This window comes from Eimeria necatrix, genomic scaffold (assembly GCF_000499385.1).
Source record: "Eimeria necatrix Houghton genomic scaffold, Enh_scaff13, whole genome shotgun sequence".
Classification (NCBI taxonomy): domain Eukaryota; phylum Apicomplexa; class Conoidasida; order Eucoccidiorida; family Eimeriidae; genus Eimeria; species Eimeria necatrix.
The window spans coordinates 10,447-35,187 of record NW_013652052.1 but is presented as its reverse complement, the minus strand read 5'-3'; the positions used below and the strand labels follow the sequence as shown (position 1 = coordinate 35,187).

General features: G+C 51.3%; 4 protein-coding genes across 6 annotated transcripts; 3 read left to right on the top strand and 1 right to left on the bottom strand.

The window, feature by feature from the left end:
- Positions 1-197: 197 nt before the first annotated feature.
- On the top strand, positions 198-5,465 carry ENH_00012760 (hypothetical protein, conserved; the record flags this gene model as incomplete). The annotated part of the gene is made up of 1 exon (XM_013578761.1): positions 198-5,465. The coding sequence occupies one exon, from the start codon at positions 198-200 to the stop codon at positions 5,463-5,465; it is 5,268 nt and encodes a 1,755-aa protein (XP_013434215.1).
- Positions 5,466-9,232: 3,767 nt separating this feature from the next.
- Positions 9,233-11,332, bottom strand: ENH_00012750 (hypothetical protein, conserved; the record flags this gene model as incomplete). The annotated part of the gene is made up of 1 exon (XM_013578760.1): positions 9,233-11,332. The coding sequence occupies one exon, from the start codon at positions 11,330-11,332 to the stop codon at positions 9,233-9,235; it is 2,100 nt and encodes a 699-aa protein (XP_013434214.1).
- A 4,338-nt stretch (positions 11,333-15,670) lies between these two features.
- Positions 15,671-20,629, top strand: ENH_00012710 (the record flags this gene model as incomplete). 2 transcript variants are annotated; one of them, XM_013578758.1, is given in 3 exon segments in its annotated part: positions 15,671-17,696; positions 17,719-17,771; positions 17,777-20,629. In XM_013578758.1, coding segments are annotated over 3 exon segments (4,932 nt in total).
- ENH_00012700 lies at positions 19,077-20,864 on the top strand (the record flags this gene model as incomplete). Of its 2 annotated transcripts, XM_013578756.1 has the most annotated exon segments (2): positions 20,253-20,462; positions 20,466-20,864. In XM_013578756.1, coding segments are annotated over 2 exon segments (609 nt in total).
- Positions 20,865-24,741: the final 3,877 nt, after the last annotated feature.

Here is a 24,741-nt window from a genome sequence, read left to right as displayed (position 1 = left end):
GTGCACTACGAAGTAGTGCTTGTGCTGCAGCCAGGCGTCTGAGGCAGGTCATCGGCTGCGCGCAAAAGAGCAACAAAGACACAAGCAAAGGCCGAAACTACGACTCCTTACTACGGGCTTCGTAGGCCCTCCTTGAAATTTGGCGTTTTGTTGGGGTCGAATTTTGGGGATCGCCATACTGAGTGTGGCTGGAGGCGATGCGGGTAGGGCGCTACGCTGGCAGCGGCCTCAGCCGCTGCAGCGGCAGCTGCTTCTGGCAAAATGTTTCTCAGTGTTTTATTGGAGGGTTTATAGGTCTGGCGGCAGCGGTGGCTGCTGCGGAAACAGGAACGCAGGTATTCTCGGCCGCCGCGGCCGGCGGCGAGCTTACAGACAAGGCCAGCGACTCGAACTGGATCGCGCCGACGAGCAGCGGCCGCGGCAGCATGGAGGCTCCGCAGGCAGCAGCTCAGTTGCAGTTGGAACCCTCGAAAGGGAGTCTGGAGTTCGCGGGGGCCTGGAAGCGGCCGGCGACGTCCAGAGGCAGCTACTTGGCTGCTGCAGCAGTGGTTCTGCTAGCTGTGGGTTACCTGATTTTTCGGTGCTACGCGGGACAGCGCGCGTGGCTGCAGCGGCGCGGCTCCGCACGGGCGCTCGCGGCCTCCGAGGAGGGCAGCAGCTCCGGCGGGGAGAAGGAAGAGGCCTTCAGCGAAGAAGAGGAGGCGGGGCCGAGCAGCAGGGGCCGCTGGTCTTCTTGCCTGACTCCGGAGTACCGCCAGGCGCTGATGCAGGCCGCGGCGAGGCCCATAGAGCGGCTGACGACGGAGCGGGTGCACGAGCGGGCCATTTTGTTCTTCAAGGAGTTGACTGACATGCTGAAGCTGGGCCGGCGGGTGCTGCCGCTGCTGGACGACCGGAGCTCGCTGGGCTGCTCCGTGCTGCTGCTGGCAGTGGCCATTCAAGAGCTGGCCTTCGTGCGCTTCTTCGCAGACCCCTGGGTGGTGCAGCAGTGGGAGGCCGTGGCCGACGAAGTGCAGGACCAGGGCCGCGACTTGCTGGCGCCCTGGTACTTCCGCAAGCGCTTCTGCACGATGTCTCGCCGCGGGCGCCGCGTGATGCGTTTCCTGGGCAACGCGCGCGGCCGCAGGCCCTGGGGGCCCCTGCCGGGGCCCCCCGCGGCCACGGAGGCCCTCTTCACCGCAGTCACCATGGGCAGGGCCACCGTGGCCCAGGCCGTGCGGGCCCTGAACTCGCTCTTGCCGTGGGTGCAGCGCGGCGTGCGCCGCAGCAGAGCCTTCAGCAGCCTCTGGAGGGCGGAGGAGGCGGCGGGCGGCCCCGCCGGCGACTGCAGAGTCCGCAGGTATATGAGCTGCGTGCCGCGGGCTCTGGGAATGGCCCTGACGGGCTTTTTCACGGCCTTGAAGCGAACTCGCATGGGCAACGCCGGCTCCAACGTCAACCTCGCGGCCTGGATGCTCGCCTGCGAGCCCAAGTTCAAACACCGCATCTTCCTGGACAACGCCAGCATGGCCAAGAGGCTGCAGGACTTGTCTTTGCTTTCGCAGCTCCGCAGGCTCTTGGGCGTCGCGGACAGGCGCATGCAGGAAGTCCTCAGCGAGCAGGCCAACTGCCTCAAGTACGAGGCCAAGTTGCGGGTGCCCCGCAGTGCGCTGCCGCTCCCCATGGCCCACCACACTGCAGCAGCAGACGCAGCAGGCACTGTCCCGCGTGCTGCTGCTCGTGCTGCTGCTTTTGCTGCTGCTCGCGCTGCTGCTCGCGCCACGGCCCGCGCTGCCGCTGCGGAGGCGGAGGCCGCCGAAACTGCGACGGAGAGCGACGACGCTGCGGCCAGCGACTCGGGCGCTGCAGCTGCTGCCCCCGCGGCCCCTGCTGCTGCCCCTGCTGCTGCCCCTGCTGCTGCCCCGGCTTCTGCCCCTGCTGCTGCCCCTGCTGCTGCCGCTGCTGCCCCTGCTTCTGCCCCTGCTGCTGCCCCTGCTTCTGCCCCTGCTGCTGCGCGTGCTGCCCCTGCTGCTGCGCGTGCTGCCCCTGCTGCTGCCTCTGCTGCTGCCAGTTCTTCCCCGGGCCGCCGCCCTACTCCTGTTCCTGGCCCCGGCTTCTGGCGCCGCACACGCACAGTGCCCGAGAGGTACCGCAGAGCCGCTAGGGCTGCAGCTGAGGCTGCAGCAAGAGCTGCAGCAGAGGCTTGTAGGAGTGCTGCAGCAAAGGAAGCAAGCAGTGTGGAGCCCAGCTCTGCTGCTGCTGAGGCGGGTTCTGGGGCTGTCGCTGCTCCAGATTCCCGGCCGCGTGTGATTTTGACCAGGCCTCCACCTGAGGCCCGAGCAGAAGCTGCTGCAGGGGCCCCCGCGGAGGCCCCTTCAGCAGCTGCCGCAGAAGCTGCTGCTCATACAGATGGTGGTGCGGCTGCTGCGCAAAGCAGCCTTGAAGCTGCGGGGGATAGCGCTGCAGCGTTGCCAGACCCTGCTGAAGTTGCTGCTGCTGTTTTTGCTGCCGCACCTGCTGCTTTTGCTGTCGCACCTCCTGTTTTTACTACCGCACCAAGTACCAGTGCGTTTGCCCCTACTTACCTGCAGACTCTGCATGCCCCTCCCCCCACCTTAGCCCCTCCCCCCGGCGTTATCCTGGCTCCTGTTATTCCTTTCCCCCCCGTAATCCCATTTGTTCATGGTCCTGCGGTCGTTCCACCTGCAGCTGGCGTTTACCATATCACGACGGTAACCCAGCCTGTTGAGGATCCTTCCAGCACGGTAGAGGCACATCCAGATGATCGTCCCGAAGCTTCGAAACCACCGCAGCATGGTTCCTCTGGCGGTGATGATACATCTGATAATGCTTCCGTCTTGTCAGAGCCACCTGGACCCTCGGAACCCCGTCCTTGCTCAGCGCCGCCTGCTCCAGATTCCTCTTCTGCTCCAGAGCCTCATGTTCCTCCTGCTTCTTCCTCCCCAGAGCCTCTCGTTCGTCAAGCCTCTTCCTCCTCAGAGTCTCTTGCTACTGATGCTTCTGCCGCCTCGCCTCAGCGTTCTGCACGCTGTTCCGTCGGATCAGAGTCGCCTGCTACAGATCTTTCTACCGCTTTAGAGCAGATTGATTCAGATCCCCCTTCTGTTTCAGACGGCCCTGATGATGGCTCTGCTGCCTCAGACCCACCTGCTGAAGGGCCTTCTTCCTCCTCAGCCGTTTCGAGTGATTATCGTTCAGCTGTCTCAAGCCCCATTCCTGATTATCCCGCAGCTGCCTCGGCCCCGCCCGTTGACCATCCCGCTGCCCCCTCATCTCCAGTTGTTCAGTATCCTACCTCTGCCTCCGCCCCTCCCGGTGATGCCCATTCCACCTTGCCAGACACCCATACTGGCGCTTCCTCCTCTGAAGGCTCTGCAGTTGACAGTTCTTCTGCAGCATCAAGTCTTTCTGTTGGTGGTGCTCTCCCCTGCCCAGAAGCTCCATCTGTTACGTCTTCTGCTGCTTCTGCCGCTTCTACCCCTCCTGTTGATGCGCATGCTTCCTCCGGACCCCAGCCTCTTGATCCTAACGCTGCCGAACAAAATCCTTTCTGTCCTCCTGGGGTTGGCTCATGCCCTTCTATAGGTCTCGTTGCCTTCCACCCACAGCTTCCTGGTGCTCCTCCGGCTTTCACAGGCCCTCCTTTTGGCACTTTTCCGCCTTACTTAGGACCGCCTGCTGGTCCTCCTACTGGCTACCCAGCCCGCGGGTTTCCTCGTCCTCGAGCCTTCACCCCTCGAGGCAGCCAACGTCCTTCCGCTGACAATGGCGGCACATTCCGGCATCCTGTTCCTGGCCGTTTCCCCACCTACCCAGGCCCTCCTTTTGGTCCACCTCCTCCCGGTGCACCTCCTGTTGGTCCTGTTCCCACGCACCCAGATCCTCCTTTCGGTCCCAATGCCTTCGTCCAAATGCCCAGTGATCCTCATGAGTTGTTCCCCGCTTTTGGTGGCCCTCATCCCGGCTACCCAACCGCGCCTGTTGGTGCACATCCGGCCTACCCACCCCCTCCTTTTGGTCCTCATCCTGCTTTCCCACCCCCTCCTGTAGGCCCTCACCCCGCCTACCCACCCCCTCCGGCTGGTCCTTTTGTGTATCCACCCCACCTCCTTGGTGTTTTCCTTGGCTACCCACCCCCTCCTGTTGGTCCAAATCCCGCCTACCCACCCCCTTCTGCTGATCCAAATCCCGCCTACGCAGCCCCTCCTGCTGGTGATCAAACGGGCCAGCTACCTGCGGAGGATCCTGCTGCTGAGCACCCACCTCCCAGTGATCCTGCTACCGATAGCCCATCCTCTCCTGCTGACCCCCCTAGTCAACACCAACCGTCTCCTGTTAAATCTCCTACTGACTATCTAGGTTCTCCAGCTGGCTCGGCTGCCGATAACTCACTTCCTCCAAATGTTCCTCCTGAGCACCTGCAGCCTCCTGTTGCTCCTGATCCGGTTAACCCACCTCCTGCAGCTAGTGTTGATTCCACGTACCCAGGGCCAGCTTTTGGCCCTCCTTCCGTTTACACACCCCGTCCAGCCGGTCCTTCTCCTGCCTTCCTACCCCCTGGTGTTGGCCCTAATGCTGCGTATCCACCCCCTCCCATTGGTCCTTCTCCTCCCTATCCACCCCCTCCCGTTGGTCCTTCACCCCCCTATCCACCCCCTCCCGTTGGTCCTTCACCCCCATACCCACCCCCTCCCAATGGTCATTTTCCTCCTTATCCACCCCCTCCCATTGGTCCTTCTCCTGCCTATCCACCCGCTTTCGCTGGTCCTTCTGCCTATCCACCCCCTCCTTTTGGTCCTCCTGACTACGGGCCCCGTCCCGCTGTACCTCCCACCTACCCACTCCCCCCTATTGGCCCTCCTACGTACCCATCCCTTCCCATGGTCGCTGTTCCCGTCTTTCCACCCCCTCCTGTCGGTCCTCATCCCGAATACCCACCGCCTTCTGCCGATTCTCTTCCCGTCTACCCCCCAGTTCCTGTTGGTCCTGTTCCCATGTACCAGGGCCCTTTTGTTCCTCCTCATCCCTCCTTGGAAGCATCTTCTCCTAGTGTCGCAGCCGACTCTTCACACTCTTCGGTTGAAGTTGCTGATTCTGCTGACTCGGGATCACACGGTGCTGCTACCTTGCCCCGTCGTTCTTGCCGTCGTCGTGCCCGTCGTCGCGTTCATCGTTCTATATCTGTCTCGGCAGTCCCTTCAGACTTTTCCGCAAATTTTTGGGGAGCGCAAGGCGCACCAGCAGTTTTAGCGGAAGCTGCACTGGAAGCTGAAGCAGAAAGTGGAGCAGAAGCTGAAGCGGAAGCTGCTGCGGAATCCGGAGCAAAAGCTGTAGCGGAAGATGCGGCTGAAGCTGCAGCAGAAGCTGAAGCTGCAGCGGAAGCTGAAGCTGCAGCGGAAACTGAAGCTGCAGCGGAAGCTGCAGCGGAAGCCAGAGCAGAAATTGAAACGGAATCTGCAGTGTAAGTCGAAGCAGAAGCTGAAGCGAATGCTGCAGCACGAGTACTTGGAGTAAGCATTGCAGGAGATGCACCGCAAACGTCCGCAGCGGGAACTACAGCAAGAGATTCACAGCATGAACCTGCAACGAGCACCACAGTTCAGGCGGCAGAAGTTGCGGAAGCATCTACAACAATAGGAGAAGCAGAAGGTGCGAAATCGTTTGCATGACGTGCGGAAGATGAAGCACAAACTCAGGCGGAAAAAGGTGCGGCGCAAACACCTGCAGAAGGAGCTGCAGCAGGCGTTGTCGGAGAAACACTCGCATGAAAAGTTTGAATACAAGATGCAGCCCAAGCGTGTGCAGTAGGAACAGCAAAAAGATCTGCGCCAAACGCCGCAGCAGAAACACGATGTAGGATGCGCCGCAAAAGCCCCTGCAGCACGAACTGCAGCAAGGAATCCAGCGGACACTCCTGGAGCAGGATTTGCAGCAGGAGAGCAAGGCTGACGGAAGCCACACAGATCTCGAGGTCACTCTGGAAAGCGCGATAATTGTGCTTCTCCTACCTTACGTCGTCCCGTTCTCGCCTGTCTGGGAACCCTCGTCCCTCTTCTGCAAGCTTCACGGGTTTTATTTATTAAAGTTGTGGGGCGCTCTTTATCTTTCCTTTTCGTTTTCTTGATTCTCTGGCATGAAAAACGAGTGGTTTTAGTCTCCTGACTTCTGCCATGGCTTTTGGCTACAGGACCTTTTGTATGAGCACCCACGGCAGCGCTTTCAAGGTCCTCTCCAAGGGACCTCTTAGGACCTCAGCACAGAAAGCTTTGAGATACCTCTATTGGGTCCCTCTACTGAGGTTTTTGGAGGCCCCTAAAATAACCTCTGGTAGAGTCCTAGGCTTTTTGCAGTCTCGTAGAAGCCCCAAGGAAGACGCACTGAGGTGTCTGTTTGAAGAGCCTGTTATCGGCCTTTAGGCTGTAAGGCACCATCTAAGGGTTGAGGACAACTCTAAAGTTGTTTATGACACCTGGGTCCTACCATGATCGACTTGATGCTTCCCAAACTTTTCAAGAAACGAGCCACTCGGGCGTGATGGATGCAGAAGATCCAAAGAAAATGAAAGACGCTCCTTGCAGCCATTAAAAAGTCGGTTGCGTCCCTCTATGGCCTTGATTTGGGCGTGATACTTGAAGCAACGGAAGGGAGAGCAGCAGCAGAGGCAAATGCATTAAACTATGACGCAGTGATGTAGGGCTTTTGTTTTTACACCTGTCGGCACTGGAGGGAATGCCGACAGCAACAGCGGAAGGTTCAGCGGTGGCAGGGGAGCAGCGGCACATGTTGAGGCAGCAGCAGCAGCAAACGGATCGACAAGAGCTGCAGGTGCATAGAGAAATGCCGACAGATAAGCCTCAGACAGAGGCCATGGGGAAGACGCTCCACACGCAAAGCGATTGCTGTCGCAGTTTTCTTGTATTTCGCCACTGCACTTATGTCCACGTTTTGTTGTGCTGTTTGTATCTCCTTGATGTGACCTGTGTTGCCTGTCTTTATTCGGTTTTGCTCTATTTTTGCGTTTCCTTTATAAAGAGGCTGGGAACTGGCGGCGGGTCAAATGAAGGCCAGGGCATGCTACAATAGGGAAGTGCTTGCACATTTTATTTGAAGCAATTTTAGCTATAGCAAAAACAGCGTAGAGCATTCAAGAAATTGCCGTTCCTCACTGTGGTGGACGTCGCTGATTAAAAAATATGGATCAAGATTTATTGGGATGCTCGCGGGTTTAAAGTTTGTCTCTTTCTTGCTTATTACGGCTGCTTTTGCGATTTCCCTGCATTTATTTTTTTTGGGTGCAAGCGCGATTTTATCCACACATGCATAGGTTTAATTCATAGCAATACTCGTCGTTCAATGCACATTTGCATATTGCATGTATGTGTTATTCCACAATTTTCTAATGTATATGTATATATTTTGGCGCATGAGTATCCGCGTGTCAAATATAACGTGTAGACTTGAAGAATGATATAAAAATCTTGCGTATGCGTTCCTTCTGGCTGGCAGAGAAGTACTACACTGCCACTGTGGGCTGCACAGCGCAAAGTCGTTGTGTGGAAGACCCCTGGTCAGTCTTCATTGTAGATGTCACTCTCACTACCTTTTTAGCTTGCGGCAGCAACAGCAGCGGCAACCTGGAAAGATGTATCACCTGCCCAATGCAAGAAACTGGGTCTTTGATGAAGTATCATTGGCGCATTTTGAAGTATTTCAGTGCAATAGACTCCTTAACCGTCACTTCAACTTTGGACCTAACAGCTTTGAAGAATAGAAAAGGCTGAATGTTTCAGCACTTTTATGCCCACAGAACACAAAGAAGAATCACATGAGGCAACCACAACTTGAGCGGGAAGGATATACTGTAGAGTAGCCGATGGGTTCGAATTTTCCTCAGCTAGCTCTTTCCAACACGCATTGCACAAAAAATGAAGATTCGTTCTGACAGTAGGCGTAGTAACTTTCTATGATTGACGTGCGAACAGGGAGGTGACGTTTCGTTTTTTTCCAGTTTTGCTGAACAAAACTGTGGTTGTGAGACAAAATGCCAGAATAGAAAAAAGCGTATAGATGAATTCGCCCTTCACTTTCGCTTCATCTAAAAAGTGATCCTATGGGGCGCAAAGGACCAGCCGGGCAGATGGGCATACGACCTAGGATGCAACAACGACCTTTTTCAGTACAAAAGTGAAGTCAGCGACGAGCTGAGGTGATCGCAATCTTCCGCCTTACAGCTGAGGTTATTACTATGCTTGTGCTCAGAGCACCTACAATGGGTGCGCAGGCGTCCGAGGTATGCCGGCTAAAAGAAAAGAGCCTACAGTGGGCTTCAGGAGGGAGACGACACAATAATGCATGGCACTTGTGCCTTTTATCAAGGCACTAGAAGAGAACTGTGTCACGGTTTCGCTCGAAAAGCTCGGCTCTTTGAAGCCCACTCACACATATACCCACGAGAAAAGCTTTCCACCGCCGCAAAATGACCTTCAGAATAGTTCTCGAGCCATTTTAATGAGTTCCGTGCCAGAAATCAAAGAAACGGCAGGAACATCTACATTAATCTAATTTGCGGAGCAAATGCATGCATGCATTGCATGCAAGCATATCGCATGTCAAATCTGTACGTACGTTGCAAGCATATGCATGAATCATAAACTAGCTTGCTCGATACATAAATTCTGCTTGGAGTTGCTTCAAATCCTGGTTTGCAAGTAAGCTCACGACACTGCAGCTTGCCACAGTACACAATAAAAACTACAACATATTTTTTATCAGTTTAATTTGTTTATCCAGCTGAATTTTCCAACGTAAACAACAGCAAGCCACTTCCACATGAACATGGCGCGTTTGCGCCTTGACCAAACTCCTAAAAAAGCGTTCAGCTGTTCCTGCGCTGCACTATACCAGAGAGCTGCTCAAGAAAAGGTGTAGCAATAGAGAACGCAGAGGCTAAGAAGTGAATGCGCATACTGAGAAAATGACAGAAATGCTTGGTAAAAATAACAAGCTTAAGGAAAAGAGGAAGAGATGATTACAAAGAAGAGCACCAAAGAAACAAAACCGTTCTCGTCCAAGCTTCCTTCAAAGCCCCTGTTTCCATCCGAGCTCTCTAGGTCTTTCCCTGCAGCCGCTAGTAGTGCTTCTTCCAGCGGTGCTGCTTCTGCTTTTGTTGCTCACTTGCCTGCTGCCTTTGCCGTCGCTGCCGTTTCAAGCAGGCTGGCAGGTAAAAATTCTTCTACGTTAAAGGGTCGTCTCCACTGTCTGAACTTTCCTCTTGCCCAGTGCTTTCTGAAGGCTCGCCCCACGCATGGCCGTAAAAGGGTGTCCCTGGGCCCTTATTCGCTCCGGGAGCTCTTACTATATCGTGTTTTCTCTTCTTCACCTCTACAGTTGTACCTTCGCCCTCATCCTGCATAGTCAGCTTGGGTGTAAATGGAGGAGCATTTGGGTTCAGGACTTTCTTTTTGAGCAGATGCTTGGGGGCCGCTGCAGGCGCCTTCAAAGCCAATGCCGTCTGATAATTTTTTGGGCTTGTTCTGGGTAGGGAAAGCAACGGACTGTTTCTAGTAAAACGCCAAGATACGGGGGCCGCATTAGAGCTGAGAAGCAGAGAAATTACTGGGAAATTTATGCCTCCGTCAGGTGCGATAAACCATGAGGTAGGCACTGGAAGAGATGAGGGTAGCCACAGTATTGCAGGTTCAGCTCTTTTTTTCCGAGATGCCCTGGACTGCCCTCCTGAAACTCCGGCTTGTATTCCAGCTGCGTCTGCATGCTTGGTTTTAGAAGAGCTGGAGGAACTGGTAGCAACGGCCGCAAGAGAAGAAGTTTGATTTCCATCCTTCCTCAAGGCCTCTCTTACTGCTACAGCCCAAGGCCGATCTGTTGATCCCCCTGATCGTTTTCTCGCGACCACGAGGGGCGCACTTTCGTGGGCGAGAAAGTCTTTGAACAAGCTCTCGTGGGCCCTACGCAATTCTTCTAGGGGAACGTCACAGCCTCTTAAAAGTTCACTCATTTGAGCTACCAAGGGAGAAGCAGTCGTGGCTGGGCGGCGAAGCCTCGAGTTTTCTATAATTTTTTGCCTTAGGCTTCGTTCGCAAACTTCTATCCAAGGACGTAACTCAGGGTCAGACAGCAATGCTTCACGGCGAGCGGATTGTACCGTTGTCAACACTTTCATCAAAGACGCCTCCAGCTCTTTTGGTATGACGCCCGAGCCACCTTTTCTTCGTCTGGCCCCTCTACCCTCGATTCCTGCCGCTTTCTGCGTTTTCACCTGTGACCATGGTAAAAGAACGGAAAGACCAACTGCGCATTGATGAAACGCTCCCCGCGCCATTGTCACAGTAGCTAGAAGATCCTTCAGGAGCTGTTCCTGCCCCCGCGGATCCTTCTGGGGTATCTGTTTACCAAGACTCTCCAAAAACAAAAGCACGTTTTCGAAGTTCCTCGACACGGCAGAACTGGTTTTCGAAGCCTCCCCAGAGCCCACAAGTTTTCTCCCACTTTCTAATATTTGATGCATTGCTGGGTTCCAGCGTGCCTGCACCCAAAGATCTGCATAGAGACGAACAGCACATAGTTCCTGGGCCACGATAGTAAGCAACGTTGATAGAGGATTATGGAAGGGCCCTTTGAGAAGAGGTAGTACTTTTAGGGCCAATTCCATTAAATCCTTCGCTTCTGTAAATAATAAGGATGCTCTGTTGTGGACTTCATCTTCCGATATTTTCCACTTAGGTGCCGAGGATGCTGGCTTTTCCTCGTCAGCATTCAAGACGTCACAAGCAGACTCCCCGGGGTCACCATCTGAGCTGCTCTCAACGTCGCTACTGGCGCTGGCCATTTCGCTGCTGCTGCTGCTTTCTGCCGTGTCAGAAAGGGCCCTCAACGTTTGGCCTCGCACCGAATGAAGCCCCCTGTTTCTTCTGCAGCGCAGCACCAAGTAAATAATTGCTAGTATTCCGATCGCCGCGGCCGCAAAAGATTTTACTTTGAATAATACGGAAGAAGAGAAGAACCGGCCTGGCCTGGCTGATCTTGGCTGCTCAACATGAGCAGATTGCTCTGAAGCCGGTGCAGCCGACCGCCGATCCCCTGTGTTGCTCGGCAACGAGCTTCTGCTGGATATAAGAAACAAATGATCATCTCCACTACTGATCGGGAGATGGCCTACCGGATCAGAATTAGGATCAGCCGCAGGCACGCTCTTCGCTGTCGCCATGTGCAGCTCCCTCGCTGCTATGGCTACAGCACCTGGAGAGAGAAGGCACTGCAGCCAGACGACAGTTAGCAAGGCGCAGAAAACCCTGCAGACTAATAAGGGGAGCATCGCACTACGTGTGCAAGGGCAGCTTGGGGGCAGCATTGCTCTCAACGCACTATCCTCACGAAGATACAGGCGGTGTGAGCACCCCAACTACAAGCCGAGCACGTTCAATACGCAAGCCATTCGATCGGTAAATCTTCCCTCTTGATTTCGTTATTTAAGCACCTAAGCGCAGTTGCGAACGAGGAAAGGTGTTGTTGCGGAGGCATCATCAGGCTGCGCTCCTGTTGGACCACAGAGAGCCAGCGGACACCAACAGGGCATCAATGCTTGCGTGGCCTCCTCGGTAGCCCTTTAGGGCCTGAAGTAAAATAAACAGGTTCCCCAAATTCACATAGCAGAGGGCTCGTCCCCATGTGGGGCCAAAGATGTCACCGCATCGACAGCATAGTGCTCGCACCACATCAAGTAAAGAACCTGTATAGTTAAATCGGGCATCTAAGGAGTTCAAATCCTCATTTACCCTCCTCAAATAACTAAATGAACCTGCATTTCATTTTGACGCAGACTGTGTGCTTCGAAGATGTGAAGCAGACCTAGGGGAAGCTGAATCGAAACGACGGAACGGTGCCCGGTGGATAGGTGGCTCTATGGCAGTCCCTTTGTGAGGAAGCGCTAGTTGAGTACAAGGACCCCCTAAATGACCGATTTCAACGCTGTAATAACACCCGATTTCATTGGAATTTAACATGAGAGTTTTGGCCCTGTCCTCTCTTGACTCAAAGGTGTCTAGACCCACACAGACCGAGATACACCCTTGATTCGGCAGCAGCCAGTATGGCAAAAGCTGTTTGCGCGTTTCAAATTTTTTTTTTCATGTATCGATATGTTTTTCGTTTACTGCAAAATATTAAATGATCTCATTAAGGGCTTCGCAGACCCAGTCCTCGATATCGTCTGTACTATGTCACACTCACGCCTGATGTCGTTAATCAAGTGCCATGGCTGCTCGGTGTGCTTCCTTCAGAAACAATGCAAATATTCGAGGCGAGAAGGCCTAAGGTCCTAGTCGAACTAAAGTAATGGCCTTTGGTCTTCACTATTGGAGGCTTCGGCGATATGCTGCATATCTAGACTAACTCTGCTGTTAAGGCCAGCAAAGTATGACCCCACAGCTTCTAAAATGCTGTATACTCGCTATAGAAGCCCAAAAAATATGCATAGATCTACGAGGAGCTGATGCGCTTTCGACCCTTCCTTGCAGGCATAGTAGGGGTAAAGGCCACCCTGCAGCACTACCACTAAGACTCCCAGAGGGCTTAAAGCAGGTGTGCCATGGGCCAGTGCTAATGGTGCAAGAGGAATCGGCTCATGTGGAATTGCACAACAAATCCGTACTGAGGGGAGACACTGGGGGCATATCCCTTAGTGAAGCCTGTGACGACGATCTCAACCCTCTACGGGAGAAGCGTCAGCAATGGTCGGGTGGTCAACACATGGCTGTGCACATGAAAATTTTGAAAGAGTATTTGGCCGACACTGAACGATTTGATTTCCTGCATTCTGCCTAAGCGCTCTCACGACAGCCGCTCCTTACTCTTACCTAGAAGTCTTCCAGCAGAAGCGACTTTCCACTGCAGGCCACCAGACCAACAAACGTTGCATAAATTTAAAATAGTTGTGCTATCGGCTAGTTGCACAGTGTGACCTAAGGACCCGCCTATTTTTCTTCTTGCGTAGGAATGCTGCGCAGTGCAGCTTCGTCTATGTAGCCAGAACGATAAAGGCATGCGTATAAAGTCGGGCCTAGTGTTAACGAGTTCTTATTATGCTCAAATCGGGTGGAGCCAGCGGACTACTATTCAGTCTGCTTAGAGCGCACTAAGTACCACGCTTACTGTGCATTCCTGATGCAAGCTCACGCATGCCTGCCAAATTAGTACCTTTGGTGTGCACCTTTGCTCCTTACTTTCCTGTGTAACATGTACTGCTTTTGAGGTGTGCATAAGAATAGCTCCGTTTGTTCTTCCATTCGTCTCCACAGCTGTGTCTCTAGCAAGTTGTATTCTTGCTTTGCAAGTCTTCGGGCGAGCTTCATTCAGCCAGGTGTCTCTTTTGTCCATGTGGAAAACTTGTAGACCAGCTTAACTGCCATTTGCGTTGATTCTGAGCTTTCTAGAGTAAAAGTATCAATATGCTTTTTTTGGTGCAGTCCTAACGAAGCCCTTGGCAGACAGTACCAAATGAGCCTCACTACGACATAGCTCAAAAGCCACTCACGACGGCACCATGTTTTTCATCCATTCTCTTCTCCACAAACAAGCAACCTCCTACCGTTAGTCCCAGTAAACAGATGATCCCTAGGGAACCGCCTAAATCTGGACTGCTGTCGTTGTACAGCGGGAGGCATCATAAACCTACGCCGTCCACAGGTATCCAAGAGAGACTCACAGTTGTGGTCAGAAAAGCCAAAGCGGGCAGTTGCCATCATGTCCGCGTTACGACGCATACGCCGGCACTCACTGGCCGGCATGGCGGCTCGCGTATCACTGCTGCACGCAATGTACACTTCAAGCGGTCTAAGCCCCAGGTAGGCATTACGCAGAAATTTTTCTCGGGCCTCACGCTTCCTGCTTTTCAGTTCTTTGAGTATTTTTGCTGGTGCCTAGTTGCGCTTTTCTTCTGTGGGCTATTGGTGCCCCTTTGCATTATTTGTGGGCTGGTTTTCTCTACTTCGTACTATCTGTAGTTATTTCTTTGAGTGGTGCGTCTCTGGCGGCTAAGGCGTTCTTGCTCCCCAACGCATAGGTATGCCTTTTTAAGGGTTTAATTATTCCACTGCTGCGGGCATTCTGCGGGGGGGCTTCGATTTCGTTTGGCTTCGCCTTCGGTCTGGAGACACAAAATCCCCAGCATCTTGCCGCATTCCACGGCACCTTTTCCACGCGTGACCCAGTCTCTTTGTCGGCGTCTTCCTGCTGGGGGATTTGAATTTTTACACAGTCGAGCCTTAGGAAATTATCCCTTCTCACTGTTACGCCAAGGTGAACTCGGCCTGCGCATTGTGCAGTATGATATTCATGAGTTCCGTTCCACCCAATTCTGGTGGGCTATACAAACATTTCAGTTTGGTTCGAGCTAGGGAACCTACTATTGAAACGCTGATCCATCAGTTTCCAATTGCACATGTCTACACTGTCTTTTAGATATGTCATGCAGTACAGCAAGGCTCGTTAGGTGCCCTGGCAGACCTTTACGCCACCGCCAAGTGCTACTCTCCATGACCAAGGAACGGATTTTTGTCAGGCATTGGAAAGTCCTTATGGAAATGCCGTCTCTGTGGATCTGCACTTCGTCTCTGGGAGTCGCCCTCCCATGTAGTACGCCACGCCTTGCCTTGGCTCCAGTGATTTTTTGGCCGATTAGCATCAATGCACTGCAAAGGCTATGCACAAATACCTTGGCATTTGGGGACAGCATTAGTTATAGTCGAAATTCGTAATAAGCAGTAAAATTAAATGCCAGACATGGCAGCGTGAACGGAGTCGCTGGTAGGATCTCTGCAGAACACCACCGCAGACCATGCAGTACAGAGTGCGGCCAATCAAGTAACCAACCTTAAACCCTTTTTAATTACGCGCTGTTGCGTAGGTATAGTGACGATATATTTAGACATTTTCGTTCCTTAGGATGGCTTTCGTAATCCGTCGTGCAGCGTGGTACTGGTGGGACCGTAAGTTCCACGACACACACATGCGGCTCTACATTTTTCTGCCTGTCCAGGTGGTTTAAGCAAGCAAATCCGGATATATTAGCTCTATTCTTTACGTCCATGGAATGTTCGAGCAATTTTTCCTCTCCCCACAGCGCGCAGTGACTTCATCTTTTTCGCTGCGCAGGCAGCCGGTGCGCAGCATGTTCTGCACTGAGCGCGCAACTAACATGAGGGTTTAAGAAGAATTTAACAGTCCCATCGACAAAAAATCAATCACATAAATGCGTATTCTCATTTTAGGCAAGTGGGTAGCCTGTTCAATCTCTAGTCACCTGTGTAGCTACACCTGCCCTCTGTAAAGTGCAGTCCCTGCCTCCAATTCGACAGTTTTCATCAGTCCTTGCGGCTGTTTCTGCACTTTCATGCAAAATGCACCAAGCTCTTCATCATATACTCATTTTCATTAGTGTTTATCAATAAAGATGTTTTAGGGAGGCGTAGGTGACGGCTATACCAGCTGGTCCCCTGCAGTTCTACATGACGTTTTGCTTACCCCTCAACTGACGACGCTATGAGACCCGCCAGCTGCTGAGCTCTAGTGCGTCCTTTTTCTACTGCAGTTAAGAAAAACTGTTGTTCTGATCTCTGCCTTAGGGGACCAGTATAGGCTCACTTTCTTGAATGCCATGAACTCTCCAGACTATCGATTCACCAGTGGTCTTACGAGCTATCCTGTGGCTTACGGCTCCCGCCGCTACTTGTCAAGAGGCTTCTGCCTGCTCTGCTTGTTAACTCTATGCACTGCATCCCCGAAAAGTGCTGCGGCAGTGCATAAGACAACCCCGCTCTGCGATGTTGCCCCCGTTACTACTGCTACGGCGGCTGCCCTACCGCCAAGTCTTTCGACAGAGGGCAACGAGGTTAATTGGAAGCACTCGAGCAGTTCCACCAGTATAGAGAACGGGGACGGCTGCACGACTAGCAACACGAAGGGCTCCCCACCAGCTTTGAAATGCGGGGATTCATTGGCCATGTCGAATAGTCTGGTGAGCCCTAGGCGTTCTTCGTCACTCCCCGTCTTTTTAAAAGTTAGTGTATTGGTAGCAGCAGTGATTGGGACTGCAGCAGTTGTATTTTTAGTGCTTCGCTGCTCACAAGAGAGACGGCTACATTTGTCTCAAGGACATAACCCACGTGCGATTTCTGACCTTGGCAACGAGGGTGAAGGACCCAGCACACGGATTACAGCTTGTGTTAACTTGAGAGACGAGCAGGAAGCGAAAAATACACAAGAACATCATGGGGAGCTATCTGAGCATCAAGTTAGGCGAAGAGCAAGGTCACTATTTCGAGAAGCCCTTGAACTATGTGATACTGGCTCAAAGCTCCTACCTTTACTTGGCGGGGGCGACTATCTTAAAGGTATTTCTTTGATTGTGGGCCTTACTGCTGCAGAGCTGGCTTCTGTGGGTTACGTTCTTCCCGATGTTTTGGATGGCGGTTGGAGCGCAACAGTGGATGCAATTGCGCGTGAGGGACGACTCGCAACATCTGGGGTGTCTCGCACTGGAACATATGGGAACACCGTAAGGAAGATTCGCCGATTCGTGAAGTTCTTGGCAAATATTCACCGACGCCGGCCAAAGATTGACGCTACACAAAAAGTTCGAAGTGATTTGTTGTTTACTTCCATTACCGTCGCAAGAGAAGCAATAAGTCAGTCTAAACAGGCACTTGATATGCTGACCCCATGGTCAATGCAAAATTTGAGTGTGCAAGCATTAGGCAGGGCCAAAGGCAGGGATAGGCTCTTTAAGGCCGACAGCGGCGGCATTGTCCCCCGTAAAGTGAGTGAAGCCCTTCTCAGATTCCTGGGGCGAGTTAGAAGAGCAAGAATAACTACTCTAAGGAATCATCCCGCCTTTGGACGTCTTATTAACCGCTTTGGGAGGCGCTTGTTTTATCCGGCTCTTTCTGAAGAGGAGCGTCTTGCCCTTGCCCAGTCAACCCCGGTTGTTGTGCCTTTGTCAGTTCAACTGCGGGAGCTTAACGACATTTCTGGGGAGAGCCGCGAAATACTAGCTCAGAAGCACGAAGACGCGCTAGCTGGGCGGAGAAGTATAACTCCTTCAGATTCCGATGGTTCTACCTCTGACTCTCAAGAGAGGACTTCACAAAGCCAGCATGGCAATGGAGCTGAAGGTGCAGTCGAAGGAAAAGAGATCCAGCCAAGCGAAACTTGCGAACTGCAATCAATGCGTACTGACTTGCATTCTCAGGAAGGGTCCTCAACTTCGTTTCCAAGCACTGCATCGTCTCTCGAGAGTTTGGCGCCCCCTCAGTCGAGCAGCAGTGATGCTGCATCTGCCTTTTCACTTGAGAATGCGCAGAACCCCGAAATTTACGCGGGACAACAATTCGTGAGGCAAATATATGCTGCCCTGCATCAGCTCTTATTGCGTTCATCAGGTGCATACGCAGGGTCAGCACCGGGGCTTCATCCAGGAAGCTTCATGGCTGGCGCGCCTCCCGAAACCATGATGCCTAAAGGACCACGTAGAAGTGCCCTACCATCTCATGCTCGGGCCTCCGAGAGGAGTCTCTCGCTTTCGTATACAGAGAGCCCCCGCGCCAGTGCAAAAACTGCGAATCCCAGCGTAGCAAGAGGACAAGAAAGCTATGGAAGTGCGCATGGAAAATACCTTCCTGGAGGTCCATGGAGGCATTTTAGTAGGGACCACACAGACCCTTCAGGTATATATGCAGAAGCGACTAGAGATGATTCTTTGAGACCTCACACAGGTGACCGTACAGGAACTCAGCCTACACAGTATTCTAAAGGAGCGCATGGAGAGTCCGCTATAGAAGCTCACTCGAGGACCTTTATATGGGTCCACAGCGAACCTTCAGATACATATGGAGAATTAAGCAGAAGAGCATCTAGATATTCCTCTTGGAGACCTTGGGGAGGCGACCATAAAGGAACTGAGCCCACAGAATATTCTGAAGAAGCGCATGGAGAGTCCGCTAAAGGAGATCACTCTAGGCCTTTTAGATGGGTCTACAGCGAACCTTCTGATACACATGAAGACGCGAGTACAAGAGACTCCAGAGATGCCTCTTGGAGACCTCGGAGATATGACCGTACAGGAACGGAGCCTACAGAATATTCTGATGGAGCGCATGGAGAGTCCGCTAAAGGAGCTCATTTGAGGCCCTTGAAAAGGGTTCATAGAGAACATTCAGATACATATGAAGAAGCGGGTAGAAGAGAATCTAGAGAAGCTTATTGGAGACCTCGGAGAGATGACCGTAGAGGAACTGAGCCCACAGAATATTCTGATGGAGCGCATGGAGAGTCCGCTACAGGAGCTCACTCGAGGCCTTTTAGATGGGTCCACAGAGAACCTTCAGATACATATAAAGAAGCGAGTAGAAGAGAATCTAGAGAAGCTTATTGGAGACCTCGGAGAGATGACCGTAGAGGAACTGAGCCCACAGAATATTCTGGTGGAGCGCATGGAGTGTCCTCTACAGGTGCTCACTCGAGGCCTTTTAGATGGGTCCACAGCGAACTTTCAGATACAGATGAAGAAGCGAGTAGAAGAGAATCCAGAGATGCCTCTTGGAGACCTCGGAGAGGTGACCGTACAGGAACGAAGCCTACAGAATATTCTGATGGAGCGCATGGAGAGTCCGCTAAAGGAGCTCACTCTAGGCCTTTTAGATGGATCCACAGAGAACCTTCAGATACATATAAAGAAGCGGGTAGAAGAGAATCTAGAGAAGCTTATTGGAGACCTCGGAGAGATGACCGTAGAGGAAATGAGCGCACAGAATATTCTGGTGGAGCGCATGGAGAGTCCGCTACAGGAGCTCACTCGAGGCCTTTGAAAAGGGCTCATAGAGAACCTTCAGACGCATATGAAGAAGCGAGTAGAAGAGAATCTAGAGATGTCTCTTGGAGGCCTCGGAGAGGTGACCGTACGGGAAATGAACCTACAGAATATTCTGATGGAGCGCATGGAGAGTCCGCTACAGGAGATCACTCGAGGCCTTTCAAAAGGGCCCGCAGAGAACCTTTAGGTACACATGGGGAAGCGAGTAGAAGAGCATCTAGCGATGCTTCTTGGAGACCTCGGAGAGGTGACAGTACAGGAACAGAACCTACAGAATATTCTGAACGGGCGCCTGGAGAGTCCGCTGCAGGAGCATCCTCAAAGCCCTCTAAAATGGCCCGCAGAGAAACTTCAGATACATATGGAGAAGTCAGTAGACAAGAATCTAGAGAAGCTTATTGGAGACCTCGGAGAGTTGACCATACCGAAACGGAGCCTACAGAATATTCTGAAGGACCACCTGGAGGTCCCGCTACAGGAGCTCAATCGAAGCCTTTTAGATGGGCTCTCAGAGAACCTTCAGATATATATGGAGAAGGAAGTAGAAGCGAATCTAGAGATGCTTCTTGGAGACCTTGGAGAGATGACCGTACAGGAAATGATCATACAGAATATTTTGAAGGAGCACCTCGACAATCAGCTTCAGAAGCTTCCTCGAGCCATTCTAAACTGGCTCCCAGAGAACCTTCAGATACATATGGAGAAGTCAGTAGAAGCGAATCTAGAAATGCTTCTTGGAGACCTTGGAGAGGTGACCGTACAGAAACGTATCCTCCAGATTATTCTGGAGGGCCTCGTGGAGAGACCGCTACAGGAGCTTCCTCGAGCCCTTCTGAAATGGCCCGCAGAGAACCTTCAGATACATATGGAGAAGAAAGTAGAAGAGAATCTAGAGATGGTTCTTGGAGACCTTGGAGAGGTGACAGTCCAGGATCTCATCCTACAGAATATTTTGAAGGGGCGCCTGGAGAATCAGCTTCAGCACCTCACCCAAAGCCTTCTAAAATGGCCCGCAGAGAAGCTTCAGATAAATATGAAGAAGCGAGTAGAAGAGCATCTAGATTCACCTCTTGGAGACCTTGGAGAGACGACCGTACAGGAACTGATCCTACAGAATATTCTGAAGGAGCGCATGGAGAGACCGCTACAGGAGTTTCCTCGAGCCCTTTTAAAATGGACAGCAGAGCACCTTCAGGTACACATGGAGAAGGAATTAGAAGAGAATCTAGCAATGCTTCTTGGAAACCTCGGAGCGGTGACCGTACAGGAACTGAGCCTACACAATATTCTGAAGGAGCACCTGGAGAGACCGCTACAGGAGCTTCCTCGAACCCTTCTAAAATGGCCCGCAGAGAACCTTCAGATACACATGGAGAAGGAAGTAGAAGAGAATCTAGAGATGCTCCTTGGAGACCTTGGAGAGTTGACCGTACAGAAACTGAGCCTACAGAATATTCTGAATGGCCGCGTGGAGAGAACACTACAGGAGCTTCCTCGAACATTTCTAAACTGGCCCGCAGAGAATCTTCAGATATACATGGAGAAGCGAGTAGAAGAGAATCTAGAGATGGCTCTTGGCTAACTTGGAGAGGTGACCCTACAGGAACGGATTCTAGAGAATATTCTGAAGGAGCGCCTGGGGATTCCGCTACAGGAGCTTCCTCGAACCCTTCTGAAATGGCCCGCAGAGAACCTTCAGATACACATGGAGAAGGAACGAGAAGCGAATCTAGAGATGCTTCTTGAAGACCCTGCAGGGGTGACAATACAGAAATTGAGACGACAGAAAGTTCTCAAGAAACACTGGGAAAGTTCCGTAGAGGGCCTTCTTTGGAGCCTTCTACAATGGCATATCCAGGGCTTGAGGGAAAGAAGGGCACAGAGGAGATCCTACGAACGCCCCACAAAAGACGTAGAATCTTCGTCGCCGCTCCAGATGGGGCTGAAAAGACTGTTGACAAGCCGCCAAGGTGCAATGTAGTGCAGCGAAGGAAAGTGATAAGCCACTTGAAGGATCTTAGAGACATCGGAGGACACACGGGTCTTGCGGTTATACGCTGAAGAAGTGGAGAGCAAAACCAGAAGCACCGGGCCAGCAGCAGAAGGCTTAGCAGCAATAGAAGCAGCTAGCATGGAACAGCATACGGAGAAACTGCGGCAGCCTTTGGGAAGGCGCGAACTGCGAACATGCAACGGCAGACATGCGAAGGGAGAAAGTACTCGAAATGCATTGATTTACTTCCTTTCCCTTGCAGTTCTACTCCTCCTCCATCTTGTCTGCCCCTGCACACTTCTGTTTCTTTTATTTGCATCCTTAGCTTCATTATACAGATGCAAAAATGCTGATGTGCGCAGATCGATAAGCTGAAGGAGGTACTTCAAGAAGCACAAGAACTAGTTTTTTCTTGATGGACCCTTTGATGTTGTGCCTGATAAACATCTGTGAAAAAGGCTGCAGGCTCCGGTGGTCTGAACAGCATTGTGCCCGTGTCAAGTATGTATATTAAATAGGCGGGGTACAAAATGTTGTGTAACAAGCATCTGTAATGTAATATAGGCATTAATTTGAACGTATATGAGAATATTTAAGTTAAGTGAAATTGTACTGTCAAATCGTGTCCGCATGCACGTCCCTTCTAAACAGTCGATCTATGCTAGCCGTATGTAGTATTTCGTGATATATCAAAAACACGTTTATTCCTGGTGCATCGATATGTCATTTTATAAGTTCTGAGACTCAGGACAGCATTTAAAGGGATTGCCGCTGCTCACCGAGTCGCTATACTAAATTATATTAATTAGTCCTGTTTTTTTTTCAGATTCATCGTACTAAACGACAAAATATTTTTGCTCTAACTCTTGCAATTGTAGGCCTTATACAAATGTGGCATTTTCACTCGGCAGAATATTGGTTACCCGGCGTAGTATCGTCCATATGTTCGAAAAACAATTGGCGTAGAGCACACCTTCAAAGCTGCGTGCTGCATATGAAGATTGCTGCAGAATAGATTGATTCTACTTAGCGTCTACTCAATTGGAGAAGCACCTGGGAACGAAAGGCTGTGTTGCCAGCAGTTTTTGATTGGCGCCGCAGTGCAGCGACAGTTTGGCAATTATTTTGCTTGACTTTTCAACGCAATATCGGAAAAACACTCATAATCATCAAAAAGATGCATCAAACAGATGCATCAAACAGATGCACGAGGCTAGACATGTTCAGGTACAAACTTTGAATAAGTGCTTGGGAATACGCTCGGTTTGTAGAACGAAAACGAAGCTAGACGCTGTCCAGTGACAACCATAGCAGCGCAAGCCCCTGCCATGCGTAGTCGCGGTCGCAGCAGATTCTACTGAGTCCGGAAAAGAGATTAGGCTTGCTATCAGCCTTCCTACCACTGTTTGCATTTAATTCTCCCCCTTGCCTACTGCTTTTTGCCTGTACATGTACTGAACCCTAATGACTCCTACTGATCTATCGTAACTGTAAGCTCTCATTTATTTCTTGCACGAAGGAGTCAAGCAAGCTGCAGATAGCGCCTGTATCTAGGAACGCGTCAGCACTGCTTGCCAAGCCATGGAAAAAAGGAATCCCTACGGCCTTAGCAGTTTTCTGAAAAATGTAAACCCTACAGTTTAGCAATCTCCTGGGAGAAAGTTTTCGTTTTCTAGTAGTGGAGCTCTTTCCAGGATCGAAACGCATTTGTTCCGGCAATCCACATGCATCACTCTGGTGGTCCCTGAAGATAGTGAAAGTAATATTTTCCATGTCGCCAGAAGACCGCTGAGATCTCCCTGCTGGAATCGATCTGCTGGCTTTGGTTGCCATCAGCAGCTACCTGCTAATAGAAAACAGACATAGAGGTACAGCACAGCTTTCTCCAGACACAAATGGCCAAACAATAAATCTTCAACGGTCATGCAACGCCTTGAATGAAGAGCCTTATCATGTAAATAAGGAATTGAACGACAACACACGCCGGAAGCAGAACAGCATTTCCATTCAGATAAATGGCCTAGCTTGCGAAACCAGTGATGCTCCAGATAATACAATCTTCTTCTTCGTAACTTTGGGCGCGATTTGCATCTGCTTCCCAACTGAGCGTAGTACTACTTAATCGTCGAATGTGCTTTCGAAAAACCGCCAGTGAAACGCATTGCTCTCTACGTTCTTCGGATGCGCGGCTCGTGGTGCTGTGACAAAAGTAGCGCAGACAGATTTTAACTAGCTTGTGCTGAGTGGGCTCTCTGATTAGCTATGGCAGATCAACTTGGTGTGCCTAGCGGCCATCGTCACAGCTGCTTTCGCAGCCTGTAGCGCACGGTCAAAAAGTATCAGCTGCTACTGAGCAATGGCGATGGCAGCTACAGCCGTAACACTCAGAAACCCCGAGACTTTCTTTGGTTTCTGGAGGATTCTTAAACGATACTAGCCTGAGTTTATGAGTTCATGCAAGTCAGGCTTTACTACAAATGCTCACATTTACCAAGATATCTAACGAGCTATGTGTTGTGCAGACTTGGTTTATTATTATTGTTCATTAGTTTCACTGGTAGTGGGTTCCCAAAGGATGTGCGCGATTGGGCCGGACATTTCGCTTCCTAAGAATGCCTTCTTTCAAGCTGAGGCTAAGCTTTTCCGGGTAAAGTGATCCTTAGTAAACGCGGCGAGCTTAATGGCCCAACCATTATTCGGCCAGAATTTCCAAGAACAATGTGATGAGCACTTTACTCCATCAGCTCCTTACTTTGCACCGCGTTTCCATTGTCCACCCAAGCTGTCCTAAATCTTCTTCTTGTCTTCGGTGCCTGGGCATTGCTTTTGTATGCGCATCTATTGCTTTTATGTTCGTAGGGACTGCGGTTGGAACAATGTGAAGTCTATACAGGCCTCCCGCTTCTTCCCTTTGACTGCAAATCAGCTTTGAACACGAGGCCTCTCTAAAGGTTTCTTCCACTGTCACATGCATCTGTAATGAATCATTCTTTTGACATTATTCATGTTGCGTCAGTTTTGCCATGTATGGATATAATCGTGCCTCTGTTTTCCTTGTCCCGTTGGGACAACATGAATAGCTGGTGTTCTGAAGGTCGAGCGACAGAGGGACGATAACATTGATAGGCTTTCAATGATCGCTACTTGGGACTTGAGTCATCGTCTAGCGACTTCATGGATGCCTAGGTTGTCACAAAATAAGCCAAGAGATTTCCTGTGTTCGTCTTCCTGTTCGCCAGAGACTCTTAATTCTGAAAGTGAGTGATCGGCCAAAGCCAGTGGAAGGAGGCCGTTTAGCCAATAGGAGATGGAAACATGTAGGATGTACACCGTTTGCAACCAATAAGGACGCTCAGAATCACAAGCAAGGACTACAACACGCCAAAACGTTTGAAAAGTGCAGCCCTACACCAACTGAAGGGAAATGGGAAAAGAAAAGGTCCAATGCAACTGCTGTCTGCTGCCTGGACAGCCCCTGTCACCACAAGTCATTGTGAGCGTTCCCAGTAAACACTGGTTCATTGATATTAACCAGCCAATATATTGAAAAAGCCACGAGAACAAGTTGGGCCAAGGCAGAGAAAGTTTATTTTCTGCAAGGAAATCGTCTCTGAGGATATGAAGCTGGCCCTCAGGACTGTTTCGCAAAATCAAACTTTTCCTGTGTGCGCATTTCCCTGTATAGATTTTTTCGATGATCTGATGAAATTGTGCGAGCGTAATGTGGGCTAGTTCCTCCGTATGCTTGCATTTCATCGAGATTGTGTTACGCAAAGCATTGCAGCTGCAGCGGCTTTTAGAGACTGTTGAGCGGCGATTCAGAAAATTGCGCGAGTGAAAGAGACTTGCTTCACAGGAGTATTCT